Raw genomic sequence first — 25247 nt, 5'->3', positions numbered from 1 at the left:
GTACAGAGCGTGGCATAGACGGTGTGACTTAAGAACTGTTGGATGGAGGGGTAACCTCAGTGCACACAGCATGGTTCATTATCCTCAGGTGTTTTTTGGAGGATCTGGAAAGGCCTCGAGTTAATTGTGATGAGGGAGAAAATGTCTCCCATTCCTGTTATTTAAAGTTCTTTCCATTTTTACTTTAGCTGAACTGACTTCTTTTTGATTTGGTTTCCTACAAGTAGATATTTATTTGTAATGTCTGTTCCTTTATGTGTCAAAGGTTTGGATAATTATATGATACTGTGCTGACCTGGAAGATCCCTCGAGGATCTTTTTACGTACGTGTTTAAATTTATTTTCTTATGATTTTGCTCTTCTCAGAGTGATGTGAAACCAGTCTCAATCCCTACAGTGCTTGCCTGCCTCGGGCACCTTCCGCGTTAGGGCCCTCCCTGTCCGTCTCTGCGTTCTGCCCCTTCTCCTCCTGCCCCCTTGCTCGGGGTCCTCCATCCTGTCTGGCCTGTGTCTCCATTTCCAGGGCCAGTCACTGGGTAGGTTTCTCCACTGACTGCTGGGACTAATGCAGAGAAGGAGAGGAGGAGAGAAGGAAAATAGAGGCGATAATAGGAGCCATTATTTCTTAAGCAGTAGTAATATTATGGGCATTTTGGTAAGCTCTTTTCATAATCTCATTTAACCATGACTAGCCCTGATAAATAGATACAGATATTATTATTCCCATTTTATAGATGGGATGAAATTAAGTCTCAGAATCTTAAAGTTGTTTCTTTTTTCTCCAGCTCATGGTCATACAGGGAGCCACTGACAGAAGCAGGATTTGAACTCTGATCTGTGTAGCTCCAAACGCTTAATCACAGTGCTGTGTTTCACCTTCCTTTTTAAAACCCTGCTCTAGTTTATCCTTGGTTCCTCGCTCCCTTTCTGGTGACATTTTAGAGCAGAAGGGAGGAATTATAAAGGGGGAAACTCATTTGCTTTTCCTCCCTAACCTCACCTGCTCCAGAAGGTAATTCGTAATTCTCCCCTTATTCAGCTTGGGCAGCAAGGCAAGGGGAAACAAGGAGCAGAGGCGAGAGGGCGCCGCCTGGCCCTGCAGTCCTGCCCCTTCCTCCCGCTGTCGGCACGCTCTTGTCCTCATCGCTGGCCTTGCCTCCCCCGACGACGTGCCTCATTGCTCCCGGCCCAGAGCACCTGCAGGCCTGCCACGTCCACGCGCTGCCACTGAGCGGCTCCCTTGCTGCTTGGCGGGGGGCAGGAGCGAAGATGTGCCCGAGCCATCCTCCTGTGGTTAAGCGGTGGGGAGAGCAGCGTGCGCGGCTGGTCAATTGAAGCTGGAACAAATAGAGGCGTTGTTCCCAATGAAGTCCCACCGTTTACTGTAGATCCAGTGGGCTTTTGTGCGCTAGGCAGTGAGCTCAGTCAACATCTATAAATTGTTACTAAGGAGAGCTATGCTCAGAGTTCCAGACGAGTTATTTGACAGCAAACTGTAGGAACGTCGTCCCCTTAAATGGAGACTTGCCTAACTGCCGCAGTCCCAGGCTTCCCGCTATCTCCAGTGACAGGTTTCTTTTAAAATGCAGTTCTTAGATCGATCATCTAGTTGTGGAGTCACTGAAAGAAAGTAATATGTTTCCTTTACTTCATAAAATGTCTTTTAAGAGTGTTTTCAGTGTTCTGTTTGACTTGCAGAACCCCAGCCGTCTCCTGCCGTGTGCTTTTGGAGCCGTTGGCGTTTCCGTCACATTCTTCCTGCTGATTCAAGCCTGCCCCTGGACTTACTACGTATACTGTTTGTTGCCATTGCCAATATGGTACGCGGTTCTCAGAGAGTAAGTAATGTGTCTTGTGGTCTTGTTTCTCACTTCACTGACAGTTACATCTGTATTTCAAAGGCATTAAGTAGCATAAGTAGATTTCTGTAGCATAAGTCATGAAAGAGACTTACGGTACTGTCAAATCTCCCAGCCCTCTGATTTCATGTATAACAGCATAAATGGTGCATATAAACATCCTCTTTTTTTTTGGCTGCCCCTCACAGCTTGCAGGGTCTTCGTTTCCCAACCAGGGATCAAACCCAGGCCCTCAGAAGTGGAAGCATGGAGTCCTACCCACTGGGCCACCAGGGAATTCCCTAAATACGCTTTTTATTTTACTTTTCCCTTTTGACTTCATCTTTTTTCCCCTGAGACAGCTTTGGCCTCGGTTCCTTTCTTCATATATCTTTTAGAAGAAAAATCTGGAGTGAAAACAAAATAATTAACATGGATTGTTCTGTGTCAGGAGTGGCTTGCCTTTTGAAGTCTCATCGTCCCAGTTTCCAGCCTATCTTTATCTTTCACGAGGCAGTTTGCATGCTTTGGCTCCTTACATTTTTGCCCCTCCTTTCTCAGCTATCATGTAAACCTAGATGAATGAAAGTTTGTAATTAAATTCAATCTAGTAATGTGTACTTGCAAGGATTAGGGGAGATTATTCCTGTATGCTGTGGTTCCATCTTATAGTACTTCCTCACAGGTTGAACTTGAAATGGACTCTATCATCATAGAAAACATCAAGGCCAAGCTCTTGTGCTCTTTAAAACAAAATTGCTGAAACGCTGGGTTGGTTCATGTTCATAGGAAGTAAGGATCGTGGTGTGGACCGTGTTGATTTCTGCATCTGCACCAGTAGTCTAGAATATAAACTTAATCTTGGGCATCCTTTGAGCAAGCCAGACCCCAGAAGCAGACCAGTGAATGACAGTGCAGAATAAGGGTCTTGTCAGGGTTGGCAAGCATGTTTGAAACGATACAATGTATGTTTCTATTCTAATTTATGTTAACTCCAGCTTTGATCACCTCTTCTTAATATCAAAAATAAAAATTAATATTAAAATATTTTAAATATTAACTTTTTCAAATACAAGGTAAAAAGACACTGACGAAAGAACAGCCTGTTACTTTTCCATTTGAAAGGAATACATTGCTGGTTACACATATTTAAATCAATTTTTTCTAATGTCATTTTTTCTGGTTTAAAACTTTTTAGAATGAGAAGTTTTATCTAAAATTCCCTCCTAAATTATTAAATGTTCTATTTGTGAAGAGCACATGTATATTTAAATTTTAAGGGACACTGTGATTTTGAAAATATGCTGTGTTCTGTATCTTTTTGATAGATAAAGAAAATAAAACATCAAATTTCACTTTTCTTCTAGAAAAAAACTAAGTGATTTTATTTAATCATCACTGCTGAGAACAAAAGAAATATTCTCCTTTTGACTGGTGTTAGCTTTTCTTCCCTACATGGTACTTTAGTTGTTTTGATGACAATATGTAACCATTGTTTTTAATTAGAAAAGGTTATAAACCAAATCATACTGACATTTTATAATTGCCTACTTAATAATGCACTACAAATCTAAAAAATTTTTTCTAGTGATAAAAAGTAAAACGTACTCAAGTATGTAATACATTTTAAATGGTTGTGAAGTCACATTTAATTATAATTAGTGTATGATTAGTGACATCTTAAATTGAGTTTGGAAAAGGTTATTTTGCCCAATGAAAAAGTGCAATTAAGATTTTCTCTACCTAGATTAAGTTGAAGACAGTTGAGATTTCAATATAAAATTAATTTTAGTGAATTTTAAAAATGTTCTCAGTTTTTATTCATTTGGGTTCATTTATTTTACTTCTGATGTTGTATCTGTAATTGCATGTGCCCATGTTTAAACTCTAGAGAAGGAAATGGCAACCCACTGCAGTATTCTTGCCTGGGAAATCACATGGACAGGGGAGCCTGGCAGGCTACAGTCCATGGGGTCGCAGAAAGTTGGACACAACTTAGCGACTGAACAACAAAATGTTTAAACTCAGATCAAGTAAGACTCATTTATTGTCATTAATGTTTATAAAAAACCAAGCAGATTATTATGATCATTATCAACTTAATTCAGAAGATACATTTTTCCTAATATACTTACAGATTTCAAAAAAGATGTAGGTAAGTTAAAGCATTGAAACAAATCTGTTAGAAATTATCCTAGTTTTTGAAAGATCTATGAATCGAAAATTTCCTGATTTCTATGCACAAGATTTTAATGTTTTGCTATATGAGAACTAATTTTTTATACTCAACATAGGTTATAAATAATTTTTTTATAAATAATCCTGTTACACAGAATCCCAGTTATTCAAGGCTTCGTCACCTTACTGTCGACCTTCCCTCCACGACGCTTCCTTGGATACCTCTTGCTCTTTATCCTGGGAGTTGAAGTATTAGTAAGTAATTTACCACTTACATGTTTTCAGGTCCCTTTCATACACGTGCATATCTCGTTGGCAGTGACCTCCTTTTCCCTGTCTTCTTTGAATTACATTCTCAGGTGCTCAGTTTCTTCTACCGCTACATGCTCACAGCTGGACTCGTTGCCCTCGCCGCTTGGCCGTTTATCACTGCGCTGTGGACTCGAGCAAAGGTCTAAGTACTACTCACTTCAACCCTGGGCAGGTTCATAGCGACTTTTTTGGATATGTGTTTTAACTCTGGGAATTGTTCATTTTTTAAGAGAAGCGTAGAATGTGTCCTTACATAAAGATCCTGATCCTTTTGACAGGAGGACTGAGGTTGACTTAAAGGTGTCAGTGATTCGTGTAGATTTTCATAGCAAAGTGAACTCATCTTCTGGTGATTGAAATACTCAAGAAGTGCAGTTGATACATCCTTCTCTGAAAGGCTTCCTAGGTTCCTTTAGCCTCAAATGTCTAAATGCCACTGAGGAGCTGCCCAGAACAGAGCGCTGGCAGGAGGGACCGCGTTCTGGGCTCAAATCCGAGGGGTCATGTCCCCTGGTCCAGGGCCCCATCATGCTTTCTCTGGAGAAGAATTTGTTCATGATAGATTATTTTAAAATAGAATTACTCCTGATTTGGGGGGTTTTTTGTTGTTGTTGTTTGTTTTGTGTATGTTTTGCAGAGCTTATTTTTTATGCATTACATGTATCCCTGAAGACAAATTAGAATACACAAATAAGCAAAGATTTAGGGAAAAAACCACCCACAGTCCCGTCACCCAGACATTGCATGTTGTGAACTCTTCCGGATTTTTTTCCTACACATTCATTCTTAAAGAGGAAGAAAGGAATCATCCTATACTTCATATTTCACAACTTTTTTCTTTTTTTACTGAATCATTATTGTAATTACCCCTGATTTTCTGCCTTTAACTATATAGGCAATTACAATGTGCTACAAAAAATATTCTCATGTTTCCACTTTGATGCTTTTTGGTGGAGGTAGCATGAAGATAGACATTTCTTCTTTCTCTTCTATGAGAACCTACAAGGTGTTCCAGTTAGTGGAATTATTGATAATTTTTTGGCCTTAATCTAACTACAGAAATGTTTTTACTTTTATCCCTCCTGGATGCAATCATTTCATAGTAGGCCAGCTTTCTTGAAGATGTCATCAGCGTACGGTAGACTATAAATTGAATGAGGCTTCCCGGTTGGCTCAGTGGTAACGAACCTGCCTGCCGGTGCAGGGGCCACAGGAGATATGAGTTTGATCCCTGGGTCAGGAAGATCCCCTGGAGGAGAAAAGAGCAACCCACTCCAGTATTCTTTGTTGGCATAATCCCATGGACAGAGGGGCCTAGTGGGCTAAAGTATGGGGTCCCAAAGAGTCAGACACGACTGAGCATGCACAAAAAATTGAATGAAGTGCTTGCTTTGAAAGAGTTTAAATCCAGGTTTAAATCCTGGCTTTTTCATTTACTAGTCATAGATCTGGTGCTACACACTTTGACGTCTCTGAGCTCAGTATCCTAATCTGAAATACTGTGAATAATGTAGCCTACCTCTTGAGGTTATTGTGAGAATTAAAGGAGATAATACCTAAATCATACTTAATAGAGAGCCTCCAACTTAACAGATCCTTCACAGGTAGTAGCTATATTACTTTTAGAGTAAACGAATGTAAGGCTTTGAATTTTCCTCTTAGTTTCACAACCATGTAGTCTGTGAAACAACGAAGACAGTTGTTTGTACCATAATGTCTAAAGATAACTTTTTTCTTTATTTTAGAGCATCTCGCTGAGTTGGATTTTCTTCTGTTTGCTACTGGCCGTGTTCCCACTTATGCCTGTTGTTGGACGAAAGCCAGATATCTTTTTAGTGTATGGACACTATTTTAACTTACTTTCTTTTGAATACAATTGTTTTTCTCAATCAACACTATATGAACCACATCTTGGCCATGAGTTTAAAATCATGTGAACAACCTGGAAGTTAAAATATTAATACTAAACCATGAGTCATCATTTTGGCCCGGCTCTGAGAGGCATTGAAACTCCCTGAAGATGCTTCTGGGCCTTCATAAAAAATGAAATTGTGCCAGTGGTAACTTAAATTTCCAACAATTTAAAAAATGTCTAGAAGCTCTTGTATGTTGGGGGAACCAGTACATGATTTCACATGAAAAACATGTTCAGTTGCTGAAATTAACATGTCTAAAAAGCTGCTGATGACTGATACAATCTGTCTTTGCCTTTGAGCAAGTCCACATTTTTAATGTCTTAGAAAGATGAAATTCTCTTCTACTTTGAACATAAAGATCTCCACTGGGGAGGGGGGCGTCTCTGTGCACCTTGACAGCTTTCTCATGTTTAATCACGTATGCGGTTAGAAAATTCTTTATACCTTACTTGAATTCTCCTTGCTGCTCTTAGGTTTATTTCCCCTCAGTGTGTCCCAAACAAATCTGTAAAATTACTGGTTACCTGTGTTTTTAATTTTAAATTATTATCATATAATCTATTGGCTGTGTGTGTATGTGCTTGGGAAGCTAAATGATCATTATTTCATTAACCTTTTACTCTTTTGTTTTCTAATCATGTAATCATCTTCATTACTTTCTTTTGAACTCTGTGTAAGGAAATTTTTTAGCAGTCTTAACTCAATCTTTAATAGATGAGGGTATTCTTTTTAACTGAAAGAAACCACAACAATATTTTTAAAGTATATGTTAATTTTAAAGTATGTGTTATCTATAAATTAATACATTTATTCTCATTTCTGTGAGAATAATAATTATGGACTTAGATTAGAAATTATTCTGTGAAATCAATTTATCTGCAGAGCTCAAAAAACAGTATTGAATTCTAGGACTATTCTCTCTTAGCCATACCTTATGATTACTAAGTGAAAACATTTTGCAGTTGTTTTAAACTGTAAACAGCATGTGCAAAGATGAATTCAAACATTTTGATTTATTTGTTACTTCCCATTGCTCTGATTCTCTTGTCTCTGTAAAGACCCTTCCGCTCCTTTCATCAGTCTCTCCCTGTCCGTCCTGTTCAAGCACTGTTGATACAGATGAGCAGGACTCAGGCTGAGAGGAAAAGAAGTTTATAAATAGTCTCCATATAAGTTTGCCACTGACCTATTCTATTGTGAATTGTGTTTTAAAACAGAGTGGGTGCAGGCTTGCTGGTTCTTCTACTCTCCCTGTTTGTTGTAACATCTGTCATAAAAAGAAAAGATAGTTTTATAAATGAAGAGCTGGTGTTACATCTATTACAGGTGGGTTACAGATTTTCAATAGTATGTTATATATATGACATGATAAAATGCACCTTATGGTTGTATTTAATTAGCTCGTTCTTAAGATGCCATTATGTTTTTACTACTCAATAAAAAGAGCAGAGAAGAGAGTTTTCTGTTTAAGATATTAAAAGGAAATACATTCTCTAGAAGGAATAAAGTAAATACATTCTCTAAAGTAGCAAAAAGGTCAACAGGAGCTGCCCCCTGCCCCCTCGCCCCTAAATGCCTGGAGAGCAGAGATTAAGGAGGTATAAGTCTACTTTGGCCACCTGATGCGAAGAGCTGACTCATTGGAAAAGACCCTGATGCTGGGAAAGATTGAGGGCTGGAGGAGAAAGGGATGTCAGAGGATGAGATGGTTGGATGGCATCACCGACTCAATGGACATGGGTTTGGGTAAACTCTGGGAGTTGGTGATGGACAGGGAGGCCTGGCGTGCTGTGGTCCATGGGGTCACAAAGAGTCAGACACAACTGAGCAACTGAACTGAACTAAACTGAAGAGGTATTGACCAAGAGGTTGAACTGAAAAGGGCTTCTTCTGTTCTGAGATTCTGTGTTGTCCTCTTTAGGGTCAGGAAAGAATAAGTTCTTTGAAGTGAAAGCAGCCGCTGAGTATGTTTATATGAAGATTAGCCACTTTAAGACTTCAGATGTCATGCTAGGAGAAAATAAACTTCACCTTGGTTGGTGGCTTTGGAGTGGTGACAAGAACTTTGAACTTGATGTTTCCAAATTGAGTTAATTCCCAGCTACTCTTTGTACGTAGATGTGTGATTTTCAGTAATAGAGCTTCAGTCTGCTTGTTTTTAATCAGTAGAGACAATATTCAATAGGGTGGTAAGAGGTTATATGATGTCATATTCTGTAAAATAATAGCTTTACTGAAGATAAGAGTAGAAGTCACTTTTTTTTTCCTTTTAAACAATAAAAAATAAGCCACATCTAGAACATTGATTAAAAAGAAAACATATCTGACTCTTCTCAAAAAATTTACTCAGAGTAAAGCTGGGATAATAGTTGTTCTAAGAACACTCAAAAATTAAAATATGCAACACATGAAAGATGTTAACTCATTCTGGAGAACAACACAGAACATATGAAAAAGAGAAATATTTTCATTAAAGATCCTATCAAGCCATTGAAACATATCTTTTCATTGTATTTCGTACACGGATTGGCTTTACACTAAACCATAGTAGCTTTGACAAAATTCACCTGTAATAGTGAATATTTTGACAAAGGTGAGTGTTTCTGCATCTCACTCTTAGGAACAAAAAATACCATGTTAAAATTCTTATGGACTTTGTTAGAAATGCTCCTAAATATAAGGTAAATCTGATTAAAAAAAAATTCCCTCTTATATTAACCTTATTAATTTGCATTCACTCCTCTGTTGTGTACCATATATATATATATGTTTGATTTGAAGATTTATGCTTTTTCACATTTTAACGTATCTGAAATGAGAATGTGTCTTACAATTGAAAGGATCCTAGGATTGTGTCATAGATTTATTGACAGCATTTCTCCTCAATTCACTGAACACATGAGTAAATTAAATGTGTCTTTAGGATTTGGTGATCAGGTTGCTAATCTGAACTTTAAGAGAGTTTACTTGGTTCACAACCATAGTTTAGCTCATTTCTTAAACTGGCTTTTAATCCACTAATTCAGGGGTCAGCACACATTTTTCTGAAGAGCCAGACTGTACGTATTTTAGGCTTGTGGGCCATATGGAGTCTTGTCAGTTTTCAGCTCTACCATTGTAGGGCAAAGGGAGCTATCGACAATAGGTAAACGAATGGGAGTGACTACAACAGTAAAGAAAACAAGATTTCAATAAAGCAGCATTTCTAAAAGCAAGCACCAGCCTACAAGCCATAGTTTTCCAGCTCTGCCAGTTTATGTGTACTCCCTAAAGAATTCTACACTCCTTGCATTCTCAGCACCAGTGACCCCTCAGGCCACAGATGTGTACTGAATGTGTAAACAGACCTGCCGTGAGTGAGGCCAGAGGGGGAAGACATTCAGGCAGACACACCAGGCTGTGTGCAGTCCACCCTCTGCATGCCCGTGATTTAAGAAACCTTCAAGATTGAGAACGTATTCCCAAGCAGACACAGTGTGGTAACGTACGTTGAAAGTGTAGAGTGCCTCATTCGTGCTTATAAAGGACAGCCCTTTGCTTAGTCCAGGAATTCCGACTCTTGGTCTTGGCCACAGGAAGGTGAGCTGGTCCAATTTCAATAGCATTTTGGCCAGATTCCAGCGGTTGAAGCGGTTTTCTAAGTATCTTTCCAATATATACCTGGCCGCTCACCACCTCCTCTCTTCTCACGTCTTCTGGGTTTGTTTTCAGATGCTGAGCGTCATGTTTTCCATGTGTGTTGTGTACGGCACCCATCACAGTCTACTCAAGAAACAAGGACTGCCTCTTCTTAATCAGATTGTTAGCTGGACAATATTAGGTAAGAGGTCAATCAAATCAAATGAGATGACTTTCCATCAGGGTACATCTTAAAATTATCCATTTACATCTGTATTATTGTTACTGAAACAAATTTGTTGTGAGAAAATAACGAGTACCTATTATTTCTGTCTCTTGCTAGAATTTGATAAAGAAAATTAGAACTCTTGTGAGCATTCATGTGTTAATAAGAATTCCTGAGAGAATATTTATGACTTGATAATAAGGCTGCATATTTATTCACACCTGATAAAAAGTGATTCCAGGGGGGAAGAAGGTTTTGTGAAGAGATTCCTATGCTGAAGTTTCATGTCAGTTCATAAATTCTCAGTTCTTACACAGGGACTAGGAAGCAGTTAAATTTCATCTGTATTTCCCTTGCAGAAAATAGCATTGCTTAGTCACCTCCCAACACCTCACACGTCTATAAAGCCACTTGTGTGTTTCAGAGCGCTCTCCTCTGTCGTTCTCTGGAGAATGTGCATGTGGAGCAAACACGCCATTTAAAGGCAGCCTCTTCCTTCCAGCTGGAAGGCAGGGGCAGACGGGAAGTCCAGATTTTTCATTAAAAAAAGGAGAAGACGACAGTTTGTCGCCTATGAATGATGTGATGTGCAGTTAACCTTTATTTGTTTAAAAATGCTTTTTGTTCATCATTTTAATAAAAAAGATCGTTGGGTGGATCTTTGCCTTACAAGGAGCATTAAGGGATAGGAGTGTTTACCTTGGATTACTCTTAAAATCCAAGCAGATGTATAAAAATACAGCAGGAAACTGACGTGTCTCTCCAAGTTTTGATTTGCACCTTTTCCAGACACTGTGGTCATTGTGTAAGTGGAGCTGGACAAGAAGCGTCTCTTGTAAATGTAACTCTGTTTTCACTGTATGAGCTTTATTTCATTATGGGCTTTATGTAGACTGTTCCTTTTAAATTATCTTGATTGCTGGAGTTACTATTTAAATTTATTCTACATGACAATAGAGAGACTACTCTTGGATTTTTTAAAAAATGTGTTCAGATGGTACTATGTTCTGGTGCTCTTCTGTTCCCTGAGAATGATAAGAGATGGCCTAAATGGGTTAACAGACTTGCCTCATGGTTAAACAGTTATAAGTTTCATCCAGGATGCCCTCCCGAGGGATCTGTCTTCATTCTTAGTTCAGTTCAGTTCAGTCGCTCAGTCGTGTCCGACTCTTTGTGACCCCATGAATCGCAGCACGCCAGGCCTCCCTGTCCATCACCATCTCCTGGAGTTCACTCAGACTCATGTCCATCGAGTCAGTGATGCCATCCAGCCATTTCATCCTCTGTCGTCCACTTCTCCTCCTGCCCCCAATCCCTCCCAGCATCAGAGTCTTTTCCAATGAGTCAACTCTTTGCACGAGGTGGCCAAAGTACTGGAGTTTCAGCTTTAGCATCAGTCCTTCCAAAGAAATCCCAGGGCTGATCTCCTTCAGAATGGACTGGTTGGATCTCCTTGCAGTCCAAGGGACTCCCAAGAGTCTTCTCCAACACCACAGTTCAAAAGCATCAATTCTTCGGCACTCAGCTTTGTTCACAGTCCAACTCTCACATCCATACATGACCACTGGAAAAATCATAGCCTTGACTGCTGCTGCTGCTGCTAAGTCGCTTCAGTCATGTCTGACTCTGTGCGACCCCATAGACGGCAGCCCACCAGGCTCCTCTGTCCCTGGGATTCTCTAGGCAAGAACACTGGAGTGGGTTGCCATTTCCTTCTCCAGTGCATGAAAGTGAAAAGTGAAAGTGAAGTCGCTCAGTCGTGCCCGACTCTTAGCGACCCCATGGACTGCAGCCTACCAGGCTCCTCCGCAATGGGATTTTCCAGGCAAGAGTACTGGACTGGGTTGCCATTGCCTTCTCTATAGCCTTGACTAGACGAACCTTTGTTGGCAAAGTAATGTCTCTGCTTTTGAATATGCTATCTAGGTTGGTCATAACTTTCCTTCCAGGAGTAAACGTCTTTTAATTTCATAGCTGCAGTCACTATCTGCAGTGATTTTGGAGCCCAAAAAAATTAAGTCTGACATTGTTTCCCCATCTATTTCCCATTAAGTGATGAGACCAGATGCCATGATCTTCGTTTTCTGAATGTTGAGTTTTAAGCCAACTTTTTCACTCTCTTCTTTCACTTTCATCAAGAGGCATTTTAGTTCCTCTTCACTTTCTGCCATAAGGGTGGTGTCATCTGCATATCATAGGTTATTGATATTTCTCCAAGCAATCTTGATTCCAGCTTGTACTTCTTCCAGCCCAGCATCTCTCATGATGTACTCTGCATATAAGTTAAATAAGCAGGGTGACAATATACAGCCTTGAAGTACTCCTTTTCCTATTTGGAACCAGTCTGTTGTTCCATGTCCAGTTCTAACTGTTGCTTCCTGACCTGCATATAAGTTTCTCAAGAGGCAGGTCAGGTGGTCTGGTATTCCCATCTCTTTCAGAATTTTCCACAGTTGATTGTGGTCCACACAGTCAAAGGCTTTGGCATAGTCAATAAAGCAGAAATAAATGTTTTTGTGGAATTCTCTTGCTTTTTCGATGATCCAGCGGATGTTGGCAATTTGATCTCTGGTTCCTCTGCCTTTTCTAAAACCAGCTTGAACATCTGGAAGTTCATGGTTCACGTATTGCTGAAGCCTGGCTTGGAGAATTCTGAGCATTACTTTACTAGCGTGTGAGATGAGTGCAATTGTGCGGTAGTTTGAGCATTCTTTGGCATTGCCTTTCTTTGGGATTGGAATGAAAACTGACCTTTTCCAGTCCTGTGGCCACTGCTGAGTTTTCCAAATTTGCTGGCATATTGAGTGCAGCGCTTTCACAGCATCATCTTTCAGGATTTGAAATAGCTCCACTGGAATTCCATCACCTCCACTAGCTTTGTTCATAGTAATGCTTTCTAAGGCCCACTTGACTTCACATTCCAGGATGTCTGGCTCTAGGTGAGTGATCACACCATTGTGATTATCTGGGTCATGAAGATCTTTTTTGTACAGTTCTTCTGTGTATTCTTACCACCTCTTCTTAATATCTTCTGCTTGTGTTAGGTCCATACCATTTCTGTCCTTTATCGAGCCCATCTTTGCATGAAATGTTCCCTTGGTATCTCTAATTTTCTTGAAGAGATCTCTAGTCTTTCCCATTCTGTTGTTTTCCTCTATTTCTTTGCATTGATCGCTGAGGAAGGCTTTCTTATATTTTCTTGCTATTCTTTGGAACTCTGCATTCAGATGCTTGTATCTTTCCTTTTTTCCTTTGCTTTTCACTTCTCTTCTTTTCACAGCTATTTGTAAGGCCTTCCCAGACAGCCATTTTGCTTTTTTGCATTTCTTTTCCATGGGGATGGTCTTGATCCCTGTCTCCTGTACAATGTCACGAACCTCCATCCATAGTTCATCAGGCACTCTATCTATCAGATCTAGGCCCTTAAATCTATTTCTCACTTCCACTGTATAATCATAAAGGATTTGATTTAGGTCATACCTGAATGGTCTAGTGGTTTTCCCTACTTTCTTCAATTTAAGTCTGAATTTGGCAATAAGGAGTTCATGATCTGAGTCACAGTCAGCTCCTGGTCTTGTTTTTGTTGACTGTATAGAGTTTCTCCATCTTTGGCTGCAAAGAATATAATCAGTCTGATTTCGGTGTTGACCATCTGGTGATGTCCATGTGTAGAGTCTTCTCTTGTGTTGTTGGAAGAGGGTGTTTGCTATGACCAGTGCATTTTCTTGGCAAAACTCTGTTAGTCTTTGCCCTGCTTCATTCCGTATTCCAAGGCCAAATTTGCCTGTTACTCCAGGTGTTTCTTGACTTCCTACTTTTGCATTCCAGTCCCCTTTAATGAAAAGGACATCTTTTTTGGGTGTTAGTTCTAAAAGGTCTTGTAGGTCTTCATAGAACCGTTCAACTTCAGCGTCTTCAGCGTTACTGGTTGGGGCATAGACTTGGATTACTGTGATATTGAATGGTTTGCCTTGGAAACGAACAGAGATCATTCTGTCGTTTTTGAGATTGCATCCAAGTACTGCATTTCGGACTTTTGTTGACCATGATGGCTACTCCATTTCTTCTAAGGGATTCCCGCCCAACAGTAGTAGATATAATGGTCATCTGAATTAAATTCACCCATTCTAGTCCATCTTAGTTCACTGAGTCCTAAAATGTCTATGTTCCCTCTAGCCATCTCCTGTTTGACCACTTCCAATTTGCCTTGATTCATGGACCTGACATTCCAGGTTCCTATGCAATATTGCTCTTTACAGCATTGGACCCTGCTTCCATCACCAGTCACATCCACAGCTGGGTGTTGTTTTTGCTTTGGCTCCATCCCTTCACTCTTTCTGGAGCTATTTCTCCACTGAAACATTAATTCTAAAGGAGGCACTAATGGTAAAGAGCCTGCCTGCCATAATGCATTAGTGCAGGAGCTGTAAGAGAGGCAGGTTTGATGCCTGGGGCAGGATATCCCCTGGAGGAGGGCATGGCAATCCACTTCAGTATTCTTGCCTGGAGAATCGCATGGACAGAGGAGCCTGGTGTGTTATAGTCCATAGGGTTGCAGAGAGTCGGACCCAACTGATACAGCTTAGCAGAGTGGGGCACATATTGCCAATCTTAACCAGGAGGGTTAGGAAATTATGCACATTTTCTTCCCAGAATCAAGATTGGGAAGTTTATGCTTAGTTGTGCTCAGCTGCTCAGTCATGTCTGACTCTCTGCCACCCCATGGACTGTTGTAGCCCACCAGAATCCATGGGATTCTCCAAGCAAGAATTCTGGAGTGAGTTACCATGCCCTCCTCCAGGAGATCTTCCCAACCCGAGGATCGAACCCAGGTCTCCCACATTGCAGGCAGGTTCTTTACCATCTGACCCACAGGGAAGCCCAAGAATACTGGACTGGGTAGCCTATCCCTTCTTCAGGGGATCTTCCTGACCCAGAAATCAAACCAGTGTCTCCTGCCTCGCAGGCGGATTCTTTCCTAGCTGAGCTGTAACCACCCCTGCCCCAGTTCATCTGCTCTCCCCAGTCACGTGACTGCTTTCTGACCCTGAGAGGAAAGATGACTTCCCTTACTTGGATTACTCCTATTACAGCTCTCTTGAGTGGTGAACTCCTTTTCTCTTGTCTCCCTTTCTAACTAGCATGCTATAACTCTCAATGCAATACTTTGCAGTGGGAAAACTTGGGGAAAAGCGGGGAGGGGTGGGCTTTAGGGAAAATCAACCTCTGTCTTGAATTAAATGTCTAATTAAGAGAAAAGTTGCTGAATCTTGAGTAATATTTTTTATTTTTATTATTTACATTATTCTCTTAGGAGTTATTACAGTGAGCAAGAGTGAGGATATACACTGAAAAAATCTGAACTAAAATGTGGTTAAAGTGAGGGAATGTCATTAAACATACGGAGTTTTAAGTGTCTTACAAAAATGAGTAGGGCAAGTGTAGTTTCCTTTTAAATGTCACACAACAATAAATGCTGTAAGTGATAATAGATTATTCAGTGCTAAACTCTGTACACTGTGTCCCTCATACTGACTCCACCCAAATCTGTTTTATTGCAGCCTCCTCCTTCGTCATGCCTCTCCTGAGCCCTCCGGTCCTCTTTGATCGATTGTTCAGCATTCTTGTTTCCTCGATGTCGACCTACCTACTTCTAAGTACAGGGTATAAACTGTTTTAAGATTTTAATTTTTAGTAGCAAGTTTTAAATGATATACTGACCTTTCTCTAAGAATTTAACCTCTGGAAATGAAAAACATGTGAATCTTGAGAATGCATTGCAAGCATTTTTACTCTGTAGAAACTGTCTATGCCTTTATCTGTTCTCTGCAGTTTTCTTTGTCGCACCGTTTTCAGAGTATTACCTGTTGTCTTGTGTTTCTGTTTATTTCCTGAAGTTGCTAAAATGTTGCTTAATACAGTGTTAGAAAGTTCAGATAGATTGTAGAGGAATTTTAAATCTCAAACAATGACTTATAAAAATTTTAGTTTTTGTTGCTTTCCTTTCATCCACTGTAAATTATGTTTTGATTTGTTCATTTTTTTTTGAATACATCTTCTGTTATATTTACCCTTAAATATGTCATAGTCCAAATATTCCTTTTGATTCAGAAACCTTTTAGAATATTTTCTTAAAAGTGAGAGAATACATTTTCATTGAAGATTGAAGTTTTCTTGTAAAACCAAAAAAGAACAGCTTGATTGGGGTTAGTCTGAAGCATTCTCTAGAAATCAGTGAGAACAATGATACTCTCCGTGTCTGCTCTGAAGAACAGCGTTCTTCATTTGCTTTCAAATTTTATTTCATCTTTACTTAAATCCTTATGGGGGCAAAAAATATGCACATTACTGAGTTTCAAAATTCAGTCCAAATATAGGATCTTGATCTCAATTAGAATAAACCTAGGGATTCACCATTGTGCTATCAACAGATTATTATCTATCAATAGTTTATATATGATTTTGTAAAGCCATTTTGTGTCCAAGACTTGGGTTCATTTTGTGGGAAGCCTGATATCTCCTATATCAGAATTAGAGGGATGTTCTCAAAATCTTTTCATAGTAGACTCTAACATCCTAAGTGATCTAGAACCCAGGAGTTCTTGTAGTCTCCTTCTCTTAACAAAGTTCCCCATACCTGTTTTTTCATTCCTCCCCCAGAACCTGATCTGTTGTGTGTCTGTGAAGATGTAATATGAACAACTTGGACATTTTCACCAGTCACCTTGACTTGAGGCCTAGAATTTTCAGTTTTCAAATAAAACTTGAAGTCTATCAGCATGTTCTTACTCAAGAGTGTAAACATAATGAGACTTAATGCTATTCACTCTTTTCTCCTTTATTGGTGACATTTCAGGATAAATAGTTCAATTATAATCAGAATCCGTTAAAGTACCTATGAATTAGAATATGCACAAGGTTTTAGTCTAGATTTAAAAAGTAGAAGGAAAAATCATTTCTAACCCTCCATTTGGGACAGCACACAAGTTTCATTAAGATCACACCCGGAGGTTGTCTTTAGGAGGTGGATGTTTAAGAGTGTTCAGAATATGTGCCAGCTCCTACATAGTCACTTAAAGATCTTTTTTGAGCCTTTAAATTCTAAAGCAATCTAAATCTTTTAATCTAAATATTTAAAGAAATGTATTATAGATTCAAAAATTCAAACAAATCTAGAAATAGATTTGGTTTCCTGGATTAGGAATAAAAGAAGGAAGGAAGAGTAATTAAAGTTGAATTTGAAGTCAAAAATATTTCATAGTGTAGAGTGAGTTAATCATATGACTTATATTAGGGAAAGTATTAGTGTTTTATCTTTTATTTAAAATTTTTTTTAGTATTCTAGTGTTTTAAATTATCAATTTCATTGTCAAAATATACCAAAGCAGATTATCATAAGCATGTTTAATTTAAAAAAATCTAAAAAGTGAAAAATCACATCTGAAATCAGAATACTAATGATGAGTGTGTCCTTATTAATGAATGTATTAAGAAATATATTTTGCAACATCAAAAAGTATTTACCTTTGCAAAAATAATTAAAACAGAGGTAGCTGAAACAGGAGCCTAATAATCTCAGTTAGTACATCTTTCAATGGCAAATCAGTTTTGCAAACATAGTCCGCCTGCCATTGTTCCACACCACTATTTTGGACAACCCAGAGGGTTCTCTATGTGAATAAGTGTGAATAGTGAGAATTACAGGATATTTAAAAGAAATGCAGTTTTATTACTTTACAAAAGTACATTAATAGAAATTCTAAATTCTAACAATGCATCCTTGATTAAGTGAATAAAGAAGATTCAATTTTAATCAGCATTTGATTATTTTTATGCAAATGGAAGCTATTGTAATACTTAAAAATAGTTTTCTTAAGTTGATTAAACATGTTCTTCCAAAATTTTGATTATTCCTTTGCTTAACAGAGTGTAATATAAACTGAATGTCTTTTCAGCCCAATTCAGTTGTCACAGAGACCAAACTAAACAGATCCTAACTTAGTCTAACTTTTAAGTACACTGTGAGCCCATAATGACATTGGTATTTCAGTTTATTAATTCAGATACAGAGACTTTATATGAGATATTAGTTGTCTAAAGACATTTCTAAAGAAATAAAGTCTCATAAGAAGATTGTCTTTATCAGATTTATTCACCTACATTTTACAAAAATTGTATTTAATAGTTTTGAAAAGAAGTAAATCTGTAGCACTATTTGTTGAACTATGGAATTTCTATTTTTATGTGGTAGGAAAGAATAATTTCACATATAAATACAAATATTTTTTAAGATCATGTTTTTTTTATCCTCAAAGTACACCTTGATTCAATTAGTCAACAGTTGTGTTCCTTCACATTTCTAGTATCCTGAACACTAGACAGACATACGGATAGAATAATTAGTATACCCCAGGTCTGTAACAGTTGTGAACTTCTATAAAATGTGGACTCTATTTTACAATGTTAGGCAATTATATAATGCAGCAATTCAGTTCAGTTCAGTCACTCAGGCGTGTCCAACTCTGCGATCCCATGGACTGCAGCATGCCAGGCCTCCCTGTCCATCACCAACTCCCGGAGTTTACTCAAACTCATGTCCCTAGAGTCAGTGATGCCATCCAACCATCTCATCCTCTGTCATCCCCTTCTCCTCCCGCCTTCAATCTTTCCCAGCATCAGGGTTTTTTCAAGTGAGTCAGCTCTTCGCCATCAGGTGGCCAAAGTATTGGAGCTTCAGCTTCAAGCATCATTCCTTCCAATGAATATTCAGGACTGATTTCCTTCAGAATGGACTGGTTGGATCTCTTTGCAGTCCAAGGGACTCTCAAGAGTCTTCTCCAACACCACAGTTCAAAAGCATCAACTCTTCAGCGTTGACTGACTAGACTACTGCTTTGACTAGACGGACCTTTGTTTGCAAAGTAACGTCTCTGCTTTTTAATATGCTGTCTAGGTTGGTCATAACTTTCCTTCCAAGGAGTAAGCGTCTTTTAATTTCATGGCTACAGTGAAATCACCATCTGCAGTGATTTTGGAGCCCCCAAAATAAAGTCTGCCACTATTTTCACTGTTTCCCCATCTATTTGCCATGAAGTGATTGGACTAGATGCCATGAACTTAGTTTTCTGAATGTTGAGCTTTAAGCCAACTTTTTCACTCTCCTCTTTCACCTTCATCAAGAGGCTCTTTAGTTCTTCTTCACTTTCTGCCATAAGGATGGTGTCATCTGCATATCTGAGATTATTGATATTTCTCCCGGCAATCTTGATTCCAGCTTGTGCTTCATCCAGCCCAGCATTTCTCATGCTGTACTCTGCAGTTAAATTATCATAAGTTTATTGTGAAAATATGATATAAAGAATGACTAGAGAAAGGGATTGAATTGGTGCCATCACGGACTTAGGTGAAAATTGAACTGTATATTCAAGAATGGCTAGGATGCAGGCATTCTAAATCTTTCCTTTTCAATTGTTTTTTTTAAATCACTGTAAACATCATACAATCACATTTTGCGAAGTAGAGATAAGGAAAAAAATCATATACTAACCCTACCCCTCCTCTTGATCTTCTGTCATATTTCCTTCCAGTCTTAGCTCTGTACTTATCTTTTTAATACAGTATTAATGATAGTCCATGTACTATTTTGTATCTTTATTTTCTACTTAATTTTAGAAGCATTTTCCCAGGTGGTTTACAGGCTTCCTCAGAATCATTTTAATAGATTTTTAATATTATGTAATATCACTACTCCTTGATGCTTTTATTATTCCCCTATTTTTGGTCACTTTATTTCTAATTCTTAGTATCATAAATAATATTTTGAGTTATATGTTTTGCATAAGCTTTTTATATAGTTATTAATAGATTATTTTCTTTGCTCACTTCTCAGCTGTATTATAAGTGGGCCATAGAATATGAACTTTTGTTTTTACTTTTGTCTTAAGAACAGCACCAGTTTATAATATTACCAACAACCTATGAGGGGATGCACTTCATCATATCCGTCGCAGTATTTGTACTTTAATTTATACATAAGAATATCAAAAGCTATTTTAGTAGGCCGAAAACAGTACAGCTTTGTGTATTTTCTGCACTTGTTTTACTAGTAGTGTTTTCTCGCATGTGTATTGTCTGTTCGTATCCTTGGATGTTCTAAACCGTATATACCAAGTGATTTATATATGCTTTCTCAAAGCTGAATGTTTTCTTCTGCCCAGTTTTCAGGGTCTTGTTTTACGATTGGTGGTCACATTTAAAGGGTTTTGGTTTTCTTGCTTTCTCTTGTTTAGGAAATAGTACCATATGGATTAGAGTTCGGTAGTTGAAAAAGTTGAATGAGAAATACAGGTTGTTTTGTTTCGATTTGGTTTGCTTAATTTTGTGTTATAACTTCCACCCAGTTAAGTAGCTCATCAACAAGTGCTTCTGAGCTGGGCCTGTGTGGAGAGAAGACTGGCGCAGGCAGAGACTCTGCAGACCACTGGGGAAGCCGTCAGTAAACGTGGTCAGAGCAGATGACAACTGCCGTCATGTGGAGAGTGTCTGGGGGATTACAGAAATGAAACACGCCTTAAACTAGGGCAGAAAAGGACTAGAAAAGCGTCTGACACTGTGTCATCTCATGAACATCTCTCCTTTGTCCACATTATAATTTCCATATTATACACCAGCCTCGTGAAGTACTGTACATTATTTAATCAAACTCCCCTGTGAATATTAGCTTGTTTTCTTGTTTTTCTTTTCCGTAAACATATTACAACAAATGTCTTCATATGGGAATCATGGTGCATATGTCTGATTATTTTCTCAGGGTAAATTCCTAGAAGGAACATTATTAGATTGTACTATGTGAATAGTTTTGAGGTTCTTGATGCATAGTACTGGATTGCCTTATAGGAAGTATTTATTATACTTTTATAATTATTCTTTTATTATACTTTTATCTGGATTATTTTTTTAATGAGTAAATATTTTAAGTGGCTGTGTAATCTATTTTTTAATTTCTATATCAGTTTTCAGTAAAGTCAAACATATTTTAATGTATAGGCTCTTTTTTTCTTTTTGAGAGGTTTGTATTCCTGTATTATACCCATTTTTAAAGAAATTTGAAATGTTTATCTTGCTGTTCTCTTTATATTGATGACTTTTGCCTTTGCCTTATGTTTTCTTTGTTGGTGCACTTCTGTCATTTACCTTACGAGTGACTTAAATATCTCTGCTATTTTAAATGCGTAATGGTCTCCAGTTTTGATAAATTTCAAAAAAAGATGGTGTTGGAGTTTATATTTAAATGTTGCTTTCTTTCCCTACTTTCTTCCTCTGGAAAACCTAAAAAAATTAAATTTTGTGATAATGTAACTTAGAAGTATTATCAAAATTGTTTTAGCTTGCATTTGTGTTTAATTTTTTCCTTTCGTTTCTACCCTCTCACTTCCATGCCCACCCCCGACCCCTCAGGTATGAAGCTCTCTTTCCGTTAGTGCTGTCCTGTTTGATGTTTGTCTGGATACACATGGAGCAAGAGACCCTGCAACACTCTGTTGTCTCCTGTAAACAGAAGGTAGCTTGTCAAAAGCGCTCTTGCATTTGAGAATACTAAAATAGTCGCATTCTAATCCCATGAGGAAGTTGCAATATTTCATCAAAAATTCTACTTAAGATTTCCATGGCTGTCCAGCGGTTAAGACTTTGCGCTTCCAATGCAGGGGGCGTGGATCTGATCCCTGGTTGGGGAGCTAAGATTTCCACATGCCACACAGCACAGCCAGAATAAAAAATTCTACTTAAAAATCTGTACTACTTAACATATTAATAATTAAGTTAAAAATTAAGTCAAACAGTTTGTAAGGAAATTTTCATTTAGAAAAGCATGATTTTATTGTTTTATGAACATATGGGTTGGGCTTTTCTTAAAGACTGTTTGTGACTCTCTGATGTAAAAAGCCATTAATATAAGTGAAAGAACAGAGGGCAAAGAGTGTTATTTATCTTGTTTCCCTTTGTTTTCACATTTAATTTTTATTTCCTTCCATTTATTTTTGTTGGAAGAATATTCGTGTTGCCACACGTCAGCGCATGAGTCTGACTGTGAAGTGAGACATGTGTTCCCAGGGTTAGTCTCTCTTTCTAGTGATTCTAATCCAAAGCGCTTACTCTGTCGCCGTAGTGACGTGGCCTCCATCCAAATCTCAGACTGTTTATTCAACATAATGTCCTTCGAATTGGCTAAAAGCCAACCAAATATTAAGGGTACCTTTATCATGCTGGGCTGGAGAGTTGATTGATATCTCTTGCCCTTATTTCAAAACTGAAGATAATTATAAGAAATTGATGATAGAATATTTACAGTTTTACTGAGGTCAGATAAAATGGATGCTGCAGGAAAATACCTTCATAGTTGATCCATCGATTCAGCCTTAGCTGGTTCTAGTTGAGTTCGCAAAGAGTACTTGATGACTTAGAATAAATAATTTCAATAAAGAAATTTTATTGAAATATTATTGAGTAATTACTGGTTTTAAGCTTTCGGCCCTGGAATATTAAAACAATACATAAAAAAGTAATTTTAATTAGATTTAAGTAAATGATCAGACTGTCTTTAGTATTAAATATTCAATATTTTAATAACTAAATATTATTAAATTAAAAATGAGGCTCATTGTGTTATTTTTTAAATTCTATATTTTAACTGAAAGATACGTCTTTTTCTAAAGAAGAAGATTAAAGCATCTTCCGAACTTAGTAGAAGATTACATGGGAAGTGGGAGATAGGGAAAGCCTCCCTTTAAACTTGTCCATGAGTTTTTGTTTTGTGGGGGAAGGGGGGTTAAGCAAGAGTGCACCCATCTTGTTGGAATTGAGAGAGTTTTTATTTTAGCAGGACAGAAATATTTTACTTATTTATACAGAGAAATATTTAGTTTATCAATGCTTTTTTAATGTCTTTCTATACCTGAGTTTGAGAAGATCAGAACATTGAGAAATCAGGTGTTAGAAAAGGGAAAGATTATAATAGTGATTTTAAAGTGAAGCATTTATACAGGATAAGGGAAACCCCAATTATCGCTTTTGTTACTCGTACGGCACTACTACAACTCTGTTCAGTGTATTATTAACAGTGTGTTTTACCTTGGCAGATTTTATTAAGTGAAATTAAGCTGCAGGAAGAGATTTCTATTTTTTGTGTGTCAGTACAAGCTGTCTTCCTGGCTGTTGTAGCTGAGACAGTGAGTTTGCCCTGCAGGTGGAGGGAAGGGATTGTGCGTTATCTCTCTCTTCTCATCCCACAGGTCTCCACCATCCAGTTTGCCTGTAACACTGACGCGGCCCAGTGTCGAGACCTCTGCCTGGATGACATCCGCAGGGCCTTTTTCCTTGTATCCTTTCTGTGGGGTTTCGTTTTAAGGCGCTGCAGCCTCCCATTTAATGGAATAAGAGAAGTGCTGGGGAGCGGGAGGTGCGGTTTCCACCGGTCGCTTGACAGTGGTGTCAACCTTGGAGGCTGTCTCACCGGCCTCCCAAACACGGTTTTCTCATACAGATTGCACTTCAGAAAATGTCTGAAACTGTAGAAAAGCATAAAGAATGATGCAACAGACAAATGTGTTAGGTCTGTATGTTTTTATGTGTACTTTATATGGTACTCATATAACATGTCTCACGAGGTTGCTGGATCACCTTGTGTGACAGCTGTTAGCGTTAGAAGTTTGAAAGACAATGTAACGGGAATACCGTCTCGCTTTGGAAAGGCGAGCTGACCGGCTTCAAGGTGTCCATCGGGAGGTATCTCCTTTGAACGGACACAGTGGAGTCTGGACCACTGAGGTCCAGGAGATCAGTGCTCCTCTTCTCTCCTCTGCCTCTTGCCTTCACTCTCAATTTGGCTTTCTGTCTTGCCGACTCCTTCCACTCAGCCTATGCTAATAAGATGCTCCTTCTGCTGAGCCCTGCCTCCTCCTCAATTATCCTTCATCTGTCCGTAGTGTTTACAGCCTAGCTCCCTGCTGCTACCATTTCCTCCCCATTTATGTGCGATCTCCTCAGCCTAGATGGGTGCCTTTGAATGCTTGTCCTTGCTGTGCTGACGTCCTCTCCTGGCCTGCACACTCTCGTGTGTTTGGTTTCTCGTGTGTGTGGCCTGCAGACCAGGAGTGGACGTCGCACAGTCCCATGTGTTTGGTTTCACTTGACCGCTCTTACGGTATTTGCCTCAACTGATTTCTTTCTTTTCCTTTGTCCTCCAGAACACGATCCAGGTTCTCTTCTCAGATTCTACACCACCTCTATTCTCCTTCACGAAAACTCACTCTTCCTTTGCTCCTACACAATGCATGCTTTTCCTCTGAGCTCTGTCATTAACCTTCTCCTCTAAACGTGCCTGGGTAGTGTCACCCTCTCCTATAGCTCTGACTGACACCTCTCTCTGTGCACACACCTCTGAGACCGACCTCTCCAGCCCTGACCTCTAGAGTCACATGACTACCGTTCCTGCCGCCTGCGTGCGTGTCAAGTCACTTCAGTTGTGTCTGACTCCTTGCGACCATGTGGTCTGTAGCCCACCAGGCTCCTCTGTCCATGGGATCCTCCAGGCAAGAATATTGGACTGGATCGCCATGCTGTCTTACTGACCCAGGAATCGAACCCACATCTCTTATGTCTCCTGCGTTGGCAGGCGGTTCTTTACCACCAGCTCCACCACATCCTGCTGGGCGTCACCAAATATATGTCCACACTGACTGACGACTGCCCACCCCTCTCCAAAGTCAGTCTCTGCCTGGCCTCATCTCATTTAATGTTGTTGCTGTGTTCCCAGGCCGTCAAACTTGTCATATTTAACTAGCCCCTGACCAAGGTCCCCCGGTTTCTCTCCTCCATTTCCACTCTGACCACACCAGTTCAGACTTTCCTGGTCCCCAACTTATGGACTATTAAAAGAGCTTCATATCTGAATTTCCTGCCTCTAATTATTAGTCTCCCTGATCAAATATTTCACTGTTGTTGATATTTCTTGTTTGTATCACTCACTGAAAATGCTTGCTGACTCTTGAACGTCTCCACAATAAAGTTCACAGCTTTTTATTAATATGCCACCAATCTGTATTTCTTGCTTCAACTTTCTGTACCCTTCATTAATGCCCTTACTTTCCCGTTATTTACCTT

The 25247-nt window shown here is 38.9% G+C and overlaps 1 protein-coding gene across 5 annotated transcripts in view; it reads left to right on the top strand.

Annotated features, from left to right (window-relative positions):
* The window catches only part of PIGN (phosphatidylinositol glycan anchor biosynthesis class N), a 108873-nt gene that overhangs the window by 48734 nt on the left and 34892 nt on the right, over positions 1 to 25247 (top strand). For all 5 annotated transcript variants that reach the window (XR_815157.4, NM_001192606.1, XM_010818847.4 and 2 more), the window contains 9 exons: positions 1699 to 1838; positions 4172 to 4271; positions 4376 to 4468; positions 6074 to 6165; positions 7462 to 7570; positions 9956 to 10064; positions 15650 to 15752; positions 21546 to 21648; positions 23378 to 23464. Coding sequence is in view for 4 of the 5 variants with exons in the window: in NM_001192606.1 (NP_001179535.1) it covers positions 1699 to 1838; positions 4172 to 4271; positions 4376 to 4468; positions 6074 to 6165; positions 7462 to 7570; positions 9956 to 10064; positions 15650 to 15752; positions 21546 to 21648; positions 23378 to 23464 (936 nt within the window). In the remaining variant the exon portion in view is untranslated. The remainder of the gene's footprint in view (positions 1 to 1698; positions 1839 to 4171; positions 4272 to 4375; positions 4469 to 6073; positions 6166 to 7461; positions 7571 to 9955; positions 10065 to 15649; positions 15753 to 21545; positions 21649 to 23377; positions 23465 to 25247) is intronic.

This window comes from Bos taurus, chromosome 24, assembly GCF_002263795.3.
Source record: "Bos taurus isolate L1 Dominette 01449 registration number 42190680 breed Hereford chromosome 24, ARS-UCD2.0, whole genome shotgun sequence".
Classification (NCBI taxonomy): Eukaryota; Metazoa; Chordata; class Mammalia; order Artiodactyla; family Bovidae; genus Bos; species Bos taurus.
Note: the sequence above shows the minus strand (reverse complement) of the source record. Positions and strands in the feature narration are given on the sequence as shown.